This window comes from Musca autumnalis, unplaced genomic scaffold, assembly GCF_047663935.1.
Source record: "Musca autumnalis isolate F117 unplaced genomic scaffold, ASM4766393v1 scaffold_4, whole genome shotgun sequence".
NCBI classification, from domain to species: domain Eukaryota; kingdom Metazoa; phylum Arthropoda; class Insecta; order Diptera; family Muscidae; genus Musca; species Musca autumnalis.
Window position 1 is genome coordinate 39,057,489 of NW_027411977.1, and position 12,514 is coordinate 39,070,002.

At 38.6% G+C, this 12,514-nt stretch overlaps 2 protein-coding genes across 2 annotated transcripts; both read left to right on the forward strand.

Annotated features, from left to right (window-relative positions):
• Positions 1-2,960: 2,960 nt before the first annotated feature.
• LOC141402911 (uncharacterized) lies at positions 2,961-3,466 on the forward strand. The gene is made up of 2 exons (XM_073985037.1): positions 2,961-2,972; positions 3,056-3,466. The coding sequence occupies exons 1-2, from the start codon at positions 2,961-2,963 to the stop codon at positions 3,464-3,466; spliced, it is 423 nt and encodes a 140-aa protein (XP_073841138.1).
• Positions 3,467-9,660: 6,194 nt separating this feature from the next.
• Positions 9,661-10,311, forward strand: LOC141402912 (uncharacterized). The gene is made up of 2 exons (XM_073985038.1): positions 9,661-9,696; positions 9,901-10,311. Exons 1-2 carry the CDS (start codon positions 9,661-9,663, stop codon positions 10,309-10,311), a joined length of 447 nt encoding a protein of 148 aa, XP_073841139.1.
• The last annotated feature ends 2,203 nt before the right edge of the window (positions 10,312-12,514 follow it).

The window sequence follows — 12,514 nt, forward strand, 5'->3', positions numbered from 1 at the left end:
TTCCAGTACCAACCCCACAAAATTTCGCAAATATTCGCTAAAATGGTACGCGCGATATCTCATAGACGTAGCAACCGATTTGGTCCAAACTTTGGATATCTAAATATTTTCGAAACTTAGTTTATTTTAAAATTTGGGCCCTATCTATCCCACACAAATGTGCAACATTTTTGTGTGGTTAAGGATCTGTTCGAGGATCCTTTGGATATTTTTACCAAATGTATCTATCTATCGATATATCCACAAACTTTTGAGCTTTAATCCTATCTATACTTTTGTCGGTTCATACGCCCAACATTTTGAAAACCCCCCTAAATACATAAGTTTTTTTTTGGAAAAAAAAGTATTTCAATCCACACAGGCTGAGGGTATATATCTGTCGGCAAAGCCGACTCATATTTCCTTCCTTGTTTTTTTTAATAGTCTGGATTATTTCGTTCAATAAAAATAAAGGTTTCATTCAATTTGGAAAAACTATAAATACAAGCCATGGATATCTCATATTGTATGTCAAAACGCGTGGAACGTTCACGCGTCCACTACGTGGTTCATCTTCAATGCTTGTACGACCACGTTTAATTTCAGCAACCCAATTTTTTACTGTTGCATATGAAGGAGCACTTTCACCTTACACATTCACCATATCATTATGAATTTCTTGTCCCGATTAAGCATTTCTAATTTTTCCATCTGTTTCTATATGACGGAGTTGCCATATCGAAACAAAATTTAACATGTGTTCATAACAAAGATGGAAGTTTCCAAAACACTTAACTTTTTTCTGTTTATACCGCGCTTTTAGTGCTAGGCTAAGAAGTTTCCGAACTGCCCTCGTATTTTCTAGTAAAAAAAGATGCCAACAAAGGCGTAAAATTTTTCAACGCAGGTCTAGAATAATATTATAATAAGAATTGTTCCACAAACATCCCGGATGGGACAAGGAGACTTCTCGCATATCAATCAGTGCACCCCGATTCATATTAGCTCAAAGATATGGGACCTACAGTTTATAGCCGAGTCCGAACGGCGTGTCCTAAGACACCACTTGTAGAGAACATTTACATGGCTGAAATACTCAGGAATTGTCGCCAACATCACTGAGGGGTGTTTTGCCACCGTTAAAAATTTTATATTGCCAAGCCGGGGAATCGCACCCACTACCTTCTGTGTGCAAGGCGGGTGTGCATACAATTGCACCCCTTGAATATATCATGTAATTATGAAAACCCTCGAAAAAATATCGGATGTTACGCCTCTCTTCACATCCTTATATTCTCTGAAAGGTAACCGTAGACGTCCTACGCATTTTGACATACAATATGAGATCTCCATGGTTTGCCCTGATGACGCAATTCTATTTAAGGTGCACAAAATATGCAATTTTTACATAGTCGCGTTTTTTCCGCACTTTAACCACTATAACTAAGTCATTCGTTACTCGATTAAAAAATTAAGCGCTTACTCGAAAGATATTAGTAGCCCCCTTAAAGAAAAGAAAAATTCCAGAAAAGCGTTGTGAAAAAAAAAAGAAATTGTGCACGTTTAAAATTGAAAATCTACGAATTATATAACATTTTTATTAAATAAAATAACAACATTTAAATAAGTCAAAATTGTCTATGTACAAAAAAAGGACTGTCTTTGCGAACATTTAAGCTACAACTTGGGCAGGGGTGGCAACAGCAGGGGCAGCATATTGAGCGGCGAACCCAGCAGGGTAGGTGGCATGGGGAGCGGCGAAGAGAGTAGCGTAGGGGGTAGCATAGGGAGCTACAACACCGGCGGCACCAACAAACTTAGCTGGAGCGGCATAAGTAGCGGGAGCAGCATAGGTAGCTGGAGCAACAACCTTGGCGGGAGCAGCGAAAGCAGTTGGGGCAGCATAAGCAGCTGGGCCAGCTACATAACGGCTAGCGAAGAGACCGGAACAAGCGAAAGGAGTGGTGGTGTATGAAGACAAGGTACCATCATAGTTGTGACGGATATCGACTTGGCTGCTACCACCGGCAGCATAAAGTGGAGCATTAGCATAACCAACAGCGGGAGCAGCAGCGAAAGTGGTGGGAGCAACAACACCAGCGCTGGCGTAAGCCAAACAAGCAGCAAAGACAATGACCTTGAAATAAAGGGAATAAAATAGTTATAATTGGGGTTGCATGTAATATTTGTGACGAGCTATCTAAAGTATACATGTGTGGAACTTACAAATTTGAACATTTTGATGAAGAATTTTTTGTGCTACTGTTTATAGTTGATTAGCTAATTGTGTTATGCCTTTTTTGGCGACTGTTGTAAGCTTTTATAACACAGTCTAAATTTGGAAGTTATGCTTTGCCATATCAAGTCATTTGATGATATATAAAACAAATGCACACAACTACTCCGATGTGGACGTGCTCGGAATTGCCAAAAATATTATGGGTGTAAAAAAAATACTATAAACGTATTTTACGCATTTTCTTTTATGATGCATTTTTAAAGTTCTTTGCCCTTTAGTTGACTTTTGAGAAGGCAGGGAAAAATGATAGCTTTTTTTAAGAAGAATCCCAGTTTACAATTAAACCACAACGACTCTAATTATTTTATAAGAGGTTTACTCAATGTGGTCTGAATAATATGTCTTTTGTATTTCAGACTTTAGTACATAACCATTGTCTATGTTATGCTTATATTATCATAAATATATTCTTGACAAACTTGAGTTTTTTCAAGTTTACGCACCTCCACAGACATACTTCATTCATAAACAATGTTTTGGGGGCTTGGCAAATGGTATTCAGTTTCGAATTCCCAGCACGTCCGTACTGGAGTATTTGTGAGCATTTCAAATGAATTGATATGGTAAAACATGACATCCAAATATAGATTTTATTATAAAAGCTTACAGCAATTACTAAAATAGGCATAACACATTTATCCATACAACTGTAAACAGTTCCCTAAAACAAATCCTTATCAAAATGTTCAAATTTGTAAGTTCAATACTTCATTCAGATAGCTCGTCAGACAGATACGCCTAAACCAAAATAAATTTATTTTATTTCCTCATTTCAAGGTCATTGCCTTTGCTGCTTGTTTGGCTTACGCCAGCGCTGGTGTTGTAGCTCCCACCACTTTCGCTGCTGCTCCCGCTGTTGGTTATGCTAATGCTCCTCTCTATGCTGCCGGTGGTAGCAGCCAAGTCGATGTCCGTCACAACTACGATGGTACCTTGTCTTCATACACCACCACCCCTTTCGCTTACTCCGGTCCCTTCGCTAGCCGTTATGTAGCTGGTCCAGCTGCTTATGCTGCTCCCGCTACTTATGCCGCTCCAGCTAAGTTTGTTGGTCCCGCTGGTGTTGTAGCTCCCTATGCTACCCCCTATGCTGCTCCCTTCGCCGCTCCTTATGCCACTTACCCTGCTGGTTTTGCTGCTCAATATGCTGCCCCAGCTGTTGCCGCCCCTGCCCAAGTTGTAGCTTAAGTCTTGCCAATGACAATGCTTTTTGTAAATAGACAATTTTCAGTTATTTAAATATTGTTATTTTATTAAATAAAAACGTTATATATATTGTTAATATAACCGAAAACAATTTACTTTCTAATATTGGCGTATATAAGATCGTGTCGTTTCTTGAGGCCGAAAGAAGGGATAGTCTTCTAAGCACAAGGCCTGCGGAACTGTCCCAACTAATCAAATCAAATAACACTGTGCAACACGAAAATTATTAACCATATTCTGACCCCGCAGTGTGATAGAACACCAAAAATGAGAAGACACGTGTCTCGCCGTTTTTCCCTATCTCATCAACTTTCGCGGTTATAGGCCTCCAAAGGTTTGAGGCTTTGATGTAGAAAGGGTCATTTAGTCAGGACTATATCTTCCAAACCGTTAGGAAATTTGAATTTATCTCGGAGGCAAAGTTGTAGCTCTTGTCTTAAAGAACAAAAATTGTGAACACATATAATCCATCAAGCTTCATCTGCAAGGTCAAAATCGCCAAGGTAAATTTTCTTTTAAAAATTTTCTCAAGTTTTGTTACACAGCTATCAAACCGATCAAATTTGAAGCAAACAACCAACTACAAAAATGTACCTCAGATCTCAATAAACATCTTTCTAGAATATTCGAACTTTGTAGAAACGGATCTTAATGGCCAAAATAGCAAAACAATTGTGATTTTTATCCGCTTTTCTTGACTTCTGCTCCATAGATATTAAGCCGTTCAAAATTCAAGAAAACAATCAACCACAATATTGTAGCAAAGGCTTCAATAAACAATTTTCTGGAATATGCGAAATGTCTATGAACAGTTCTTAATGGTAAAAATAGCAAAAATCTTTTGAAAATATACAATTTTTATACTTTTTTCTCCGACTCTGGTCCAATGATACGCAACCGCCCAAAAATTAAGGATAGAGTCAACTACAAAAATGTAGATTAGATTAGATTAGATTTCAACAAACAAGTTTCTAGAACAAGTGAAGATTCTAGGAACGATTCTTCAAGCTCAAAATTCCATTATTTTAGATTATTCTTTCCTGTTCAGGTCCGTAAATAACAAACCTTTTTAATTTCCTTGAGTTTTTTTGTTTGTTGTTTCCAAACCTGAGCAGGGGGAATGTTAAAAAAATGTAATTGTTCGTGAATTTCAGCCCTAAGAATTTTTCCTAGAATTTTTCTTCTAAAAAGTTGTTTCTTGAAATCTTAGGTACATTTTTGTGGTTGACGGTATCCTTAATTTTGGGCGGTTGCGTATCTTTGGACCAGAGTCGGAGAAAAAAGTATAAAAACTGGATATATTCAAAAGATTTTTGCTATCTTTACTATTAAGAACCGTTCATAGACATTTCGCATATTCCAGAAAGTTGTTTATTGATGACTTTGCTACGTTATTGTGGTTGATTGTATCCTTGAATTTTGAGCTGTTTAATATCTATGGAGCATAATCCTAGATAAGAAGATAAAAATCGCAATTGTTTTGCTATTTTGACCATTAAGATCCGTTTCTACAGAGTTCGTATATTCTAGAAAGATGTTTACTGAGATTTTTGAAGTTGGTTGTTTGCTTCAAATTTGATCGGTTTGATAGCTGTGTAACAAAACTTGAGAAAATTTTTAAAAGAAAATTAACCTTGGCGATTTTGACCTTGCAGATGAAGTTTGATGGGTTATATGTGTTCACAATGTTTGTTCTTTAAGACAAGAGCTACAACTTTGCCTCTGAGATAAATTCAAATTTCCTAACGGTTTGGAAGATATAGTCCTGACTCAATTACCCTTTTTACATCAAAGCCTCAAACCTTTGGAGGCCTATAACCGCGAGTGTTGATGAGATAGGGCAAAACGGCGAGACACGTGTCTTCTCATTTTTGGTGTTCTATCACACTGTGAAGTCAGAATATGGTTAATAAAACATGACTCAAAAAATTACACACAGTGTAATGTTAACAGAGTTTCATTGCCTGTGGCTTTATTAAAAAGCCGATAGAAACCTTAGAATACTAGAAAAGTGAAAAAGTCGTTTTCGAATAAAGTGAAAACACACTACGGGCCATTATTACATGTGTTCTTTTACTATCTGATGGATTTGAAAACGCAAAATAATCCAATTTTGAGGCATTAAAATAGGCCTGCTCACACACATACAAATACATTTTGTTTTTTTTTAATTTTTTAATCGAGCTTTATGATCTATTATGCAAGTGAAAAAGGAAAGCCGACGATTCGAACCCACACACCCACCACTATGTGACATGCATGTTTCGTCTTCGGTCAAGACTCTTCAGACATATCGGATGTGGAGCGGCTTCGATGTCCTCGAACTTTTCTTCTTTCAAATGCATTTTTGTTTTGTATTTTACAACAACAATGAGGATTTTCCCATTTAGTTGTGCTTTCATGACAAACGCTTAGCGCTGCCTTTGAAAGTTATGAGTTTGGCTCTGAACGCTAACACGCCGTGACAACACTTTTTTCTGTGTTTTTCAAGGACGTGGGTTCAAACCCCAGCCTGGCTCAGCTGATTTTATTTATTTGAAAATTTTTTGCCTTTTTAGGCGAAGATCATTTTTTTTTTTTAAGATTAATTTTTTAATTTTTTATGAGAAATATTGTACAAGTTTTTTTATTTTATGTTTCAAAATTTAAAGTAAAAGAATTATTTTATTTTGACCAAATATGACTGTTGATGTTATAATTTCTTGCGCCAAAGTGCACTGACAAACCAAACACTCTAATTTGCCGTAATAATTTTCGGCAAATAAAAATTCGTTTTCAGTATCTTCATTCATTTTTTCAGTGTACGCATATAAATTCATAGACAAAATCGAAAACAGAACCTTCCTCATTGAACGTTCAGGGCGAAACCTATAGCTCTGCGTGTTGCGTGTGCGTTCGAAAATACAAAAACAAAATACATGTATTTCAAATTGAAAACAACAACAAATACATGTATTTTGTTTTTGTATTTTTGAACGCACACGCAAAACGCATAGCTATAGGTTTCGCCCTCAATAGAGACTGATTGGTAATTTTGAAAATATTCAAAACAAAAACAAAAGCTCTCTTTTTAAATTGTGTGTGTGAGCAAATTGACATACACCGACAGGCCAAGTGCGCACTTTGAACAGCCTTGCATTAAAAAAATAATTTTTATATTGAAAGTTAATTCCAAGAAGCTCCTTCTTGAAATTCAATCATCACTTTTAACTTTAAGTTAACCGGAACGCTATAAATCTGTTCGGTAAATCCAAACTATAACAAAAGAATACTTATAATAATGGGGGTGTGTCTCATGGAGAACTCTCACACTTAAGCTTTCCATCGAAATTTACATGTTGGGTTTAATACCGATTTCAGGCCCATATTTATATTTTTCAATAAAGAAAGAATTAGAACCTATATGTCTTGTGAAATAAAACATTCATCTACGGACAGATCGAATGTATTTAAGGTCTTTTCAGAATTTTGTGGCCCTTATTGGACATTTGAACTTGCAGTAAATCGGGAAGCATGGACTTGTCCACGGAAAACATAATATAGCTGTAAACGGGACCACAACGAAAAGCATGTATACGTTTCCAAAGGATCTTCCAACAGACCCTAAGCTGCACTTAGACACAAATGTTGAACTTTTGAGGGGGAGATACCCTAACTAGAAGACCGATGTTGGCCATTTTAGAAGTTAAATTAAATTTGGATAACATATTAGGAGATCCAAAGTTTAAACCAAATTGGTTGCCCCGTTCAAGGGAAGTACCGGAAATTTTGGACCAAATCGGTTGATCAGTTCGAAAGTTATCGTGCTCTTCAGCCACTGTTATCTCAAGAAGTATGGACTTGCCCCTGAAAAAACTTTTATCGTCGAATTTGAGGCAGCGAATACAAGTTGCTTCAACAAAAATAAAAGTAGTGTGTGTGTGGGTTCGTATCGTCGGCTTTCCTTTTTTATTCGCATCATTGGTCATTAAGCTCGTTTCTAACAAAAAATTAATTAAAAGTGATTCGAGAGCAGATCTTGAAATGATCATTAGAAATTTTGTGTGGGAGGTAGCCGAAGGAGTGAACACATATTTGACGTTTGCCTCTCGTATAACCTTTTCCAGCAGGATGTTGAAGAGATCACACGAAAGGCTGTCTCCTTGTCTGAAACCTCTTTTGGTACAAAACTCTTCGGAGAGGTTCTTTCCTATTTTAACTGAGGATCTCGTGTCAGTTAAAGTCATTTTACAAAGCCGGATGAGCTTTGAGGGGATACCAAATTCAGACATGGCTTCGAATACCTTTGAACGCAGCGGGCTGTCGAAGGCTGCTTTATAATCGATGTGCATCTCTTGGGTCTTCTCCAGGATTTGCCGCAGGGTAAATATCTGATCAATGGTGGACTTGCCAGGTCTAAAGCCGCATTGTTATGGTCCAATTATTCCGTTGACCATGGGCTTTAGTCGTTCGCACAATATCCCTGACACTACCTTGTAGGCGATAGGGAGAAGACTTACGCCCCATATTTGGAGCATAAAGTCTTATCTCCTTTCTTATGGACGGGACACATGATGCTTAGGTTCCAATCGTCGGGTACGAGTTCTTCCTGCCAGATGGAGCTAATTAGCTGATGCATACACCTTATCACCGTGTCGCCTCCGGTTTTAAACAGCTCGGCTGGTAGGCCATCAGCTCCTGCTGCCTTATTATTCTTCAGCCGGTGTATTGCTGTCTTTACCTCATCTTGGCCGGGTGGTATACATTCAATACCATCTTCTGGGATTGGATATGTGGTATCTTCGTCGACTTCGCTACTATTGGATATCAACAGTTAGGAAAAATGCTCTTTCCATTGTCCTGATATGTCATCGGAACGAGCAGTGCTTTGATTAAGCCGTTGGGCCAGTTGAGTGGAATATGCAGTGGCTATCTGTTGTGATATCAGCTTACCGAATTCCAACTTCCGTGTTGTGTCTGTTAGCAATTTGTTTGCTACGTTTAATCTGGTACGTACCTTTGCTGCAACAAGGTAGTGGTCCGAGTCTATGTTTGCACCTCAGAACGATCGTACATCCAACACGCTTGATGCATGTCTTCCTTCTATCACAACTTGATCAATTTGATATCTTGTTCTTTGATTTGGCGACAGCCAGGTGCCCTTATGAATATCGAGATGCTTAAATCTGGTACTGCTAACTACCAAGTTTCCTGCAGCTGCGAAGTCTATCAGTCTTATACCATTGTCAGATGTTTCTCAGTCATAAGTTTCTTCTAAGCGCTCGTAAAATATATCTTTGGTCTGTTCGTCCTTGTCTTCAGTGGGAGCATGAGCGCAAATAAAGCTGATGTGGAAGAATTTTGCTTTTAATCGAATTGCAGCGAGTCTTTCATTCACTGGGGTGAAGCTGGAGACCAGATGTTTTAACCTCCGACCAACTGCTTTGTGTCATGGCAGCTATAATACAGTGCGTCACCTTTAGGTGTTGTTGTGACGCTTTTCCCGTTCCATCGCATTTCCTGTATGGAATTACATCTGCCAATGCGTAAACTGCACCTTCTCTATAAAGAGTGCGAACATTCCAGGTGTAGTCCTTAAAACGTTTGCGGGGTTCGTGAACTTTAGAGGGATTTGTTTTTCTTTTCTTTCGTTTTTTCATAGTAGGCTGTTTTTTCTAGGGGAGGGTTACTAACCCGACGCCCAAACCCAAGTTTTTAACGATCTTATGGGTGAACGCGCGGCACATGTTAGCTCACTACCTTTAACGGGTGTTAAAGGCAGTTCCCCAGTTGACACCACGGGGAGGTCAGTGTCCACTTGAGACGAAAGAGGGACCAAGATAAAGCCTGGGCTTTGCCATGTTAAGCCGGTCAGGACCGTTCCTTGTCATCTTCCATCCCCTACGTCACCCACTTTTATATATCATTGAAATGTGAAATTATGAACTCCTGTATAAAATCCACAAAATTTTAACTAAGAGAATTTCGACCTTGGTCTGGCGAGCCTTTTTTTTTATATTCCATCACGCTGTGGTGTAAGAATATGGTTAAGCCTTGACTCAAAAAATTACACACTATGTAGTCCATCCCAAAAAATAGAGGGCATATTTTTATTTTATTATCTCACACTAATTTACGGTTTCATAGAGTGTTTACACTTTATTTGTAGACATTTTGGTGACATCTTTCCCACCATAATGATTTGGAGTTCAAAGCACGTCTCAAACAATAGGGTAACTGCAAGATAAGTTTTAGTAAAACAAATGGTTTACTATAAAAGCTACAATCATACCCAAATATACACATAACACTCTTGCACATTTAATTGCAAACACAGTTCCTAAACACACACACAAATGTTCAAATTCGTAAGTTGAAATAAATTGAAATAGTACTTTTCGAAAAAATCTCTTCACATTTAAATCTCAATTTTGAAGGTCATTGCTTTTGCTGCTTGTTTGGCTTACGCCAGTGCCGGTGTTGTGGCTCCCACCGCCTTTGCTGCCGCTCCTGCCGTTGGTTATGCTAATGCTCCCCTCTATGCTGCCGGTGGTAGCAGCCAAGTCGATGTCCGTCACAACTACGATGGTACCTTGTCTTCATACACCACCACTCCTTTCGTTTACTCCGGTCCCTTCGCTAGCCGTTATGTAGCTGGTCCAGCTACTTATGCTACTCCAACTGCTTTCGCAGCTCCCGCCAAGTTTGTTGCCCCAGCCACCTATGCCGCTCAAGCTACCTATGCTGCTCCCGCTGGTGTTGTAGCCCCCTATGGTGCTCAATACGCCGCTCCATTTGCTGCTCCTTACGCTACCTACGCCGCTGCCCAAACCCCAGTCTTTGGTTAAGCTTTACCATATCATTTAAGATTTTTTTCTTAATAGTTAGACCTGCTTGTTATTTTTTCATTATGCATAATAAATATTTAAATAATATAATTTAAAATTGAAGCAAGAATGGCATTTACGCATTTCCATAAGAAATTAGAAAGAACAACAGGCACGGTGCTCTTGAACCAGCTTTAAATGAAAGTTGCTTACACCTGGGAAGTTTTTGCAGATTCTGAAACTACAATTCTCTTAGATGAGAAAAGTCAAAAACAAAAAATCACCGGAGCGCTTTTTAAATAAATGGCGGTAAAAACTTCACATTTTTAGATTTTCTTGATTTTACTGGGAAACCGCAAGCTCTATCAAAATGGAACTACAGAAAATGAGATATAGAGGTTCAAATTGGGACACTGACTGCACCGTCTCCTTATAAAACAATGTTTTGCCTGCAATTTCCCAACTTAAACTTATATATCCCAAAAATGGTACAGCCCAGGAAAAAATTACGAAAGGTAATCTTGTAGAGAATTTTCACAGCTAAAAATGCGAACTTCTATATCTCAAGAACTTCTATATCTCAAGCCTGGGAATAAATCATTACGATCAATCCTCTAGAGAATTTTCACAGCTTCAACATTTTCTTTACTTTTCTATAGAACTTACAGTTCTAAGCAAAATCGCGAAAACCTAAAATAAACCTAAAAAATATAAATTTTGACCGCGAATTATTTAAAAATCCCTATAGCGATTTTTTCTTGTTTTTGGATTTTTCTCATCTATGAACATTGCTGTTTTAAAATCCGCATTTTCTTTTGTTCCATTTTGATAGGGCTTGCGGTTTCCCTGCAAAATGTGAAAATCTAAAAAAAAACTTTAAAAATGTGAACTTTTACCGCGATGTATTTAAAAAGCGCTCCGGCGATTAGTTTGTTTTTTATTTTTCTCATCTATAAACATTGTAGTTTCAGAATCCGCAAAAACATCCCAGGTATAAGGAGCTTCCATTTAAAGTTGGTTCAATAGCACCGTGCAGGAACAATTAAAGGGAAAAAACAATTAAAGGAAAAAACTTTTTTGCGCTCATGCTCCCACTGAAGAAAAGGACGAACAGACCAAAGACATATTTTACGACCGCTTAGAAGAAACATATGACCGTTGCCCTGCCCATGACATTAAAATCATTCTAGGCAATTTTAATTCAAAATTGGAAAGGAGAATATCTTTGGCCCAACAGTCGGGAAATTCAGTCTCCACAGTGAAACATCTGACAATGGTATGAGGCTGATAGACTTTGCAGCTGCAAGAAACATGGTAGTTAGCAGAGCCTGATTTAAGCATCTCGATATTCATAAGGGCACCTGGCTGTCGCCAGATCAAAGAACAAGACATCAAATTGATCACGTTGTGATAGATGGAAAACATGCATCAAGCGTGTTGGATGTACGATCGTTCCCAGGTGCAAACATAGACTCGGACCACTACCTTGTTGCAGCAAAGGTACGTACCAGACTCAACGTAGCAAACAAAGTGCGAACAGACACAACACGTAAGTTGGACATCGGTTAGCTGCAACCACAACAGATAGCCACAGCATATTCCACTCAACTGGCCCAACTGCTTAATCAAAGCACTTCTCGTCCCGATAGCTAATCAGGACAATGGCAAAACATTGCCCACTCCATGCAAACAGCCGCAAAATCAGTACTTGGATACCAGACACCTCCACCAAGGAATCCATGGTATGACCAGCAGTGTCGTGCTGCTACCGAAGAGAAAAATGCGACATGTAGGACTACTTTACAATCAGTAGCAACGCGTAGCTCACCGGAGAGGTATCAAGAGAAAAGGAGAGAGGAGAAACGTATTTTCCGACGGAAAAGAGAGAAATGGAAAGACAGGAGTACAGGAGCCAGAATGAAGTCCGAAAGTTCTACCAAAGACTGAAACATCAAACTGATGGCTTTGGAACTTGCACCAGCAATATAATCTGGTAACTGATACAGACATTGTGCTAAGGATATGGAAGGAACATTTCTCCAATCTGCTGGTATCCAATAGTAGCGAAGTCGACGAAGATACCACAGATCCCATCCCAGAAGATGATATTGAATGTATAGCACCCGGTCGAGATGAGGTAAAGACAGCAATAAACCGTCTGAAGAATAATAAGGCAGCAGGAGCTGATGGCCTACCAGCCGAACTCTTTAAAACCGGAGGCGAC

Coding starts and splice junctions, on each gene's coding strand:
- LOC141402912 (XM_073985038.1), top strand. CDS start 9,661: ATGATTTGGAGTTCAAAGCACGTCTCAAACAATAGG. Junction 9,697..9,900: donor AGCACGTCTCAAACAATAGG/GTAACTGCAAGA, acceptor TCAATTTTGAAG/GTCATTGCTTTTGCTGCTTG.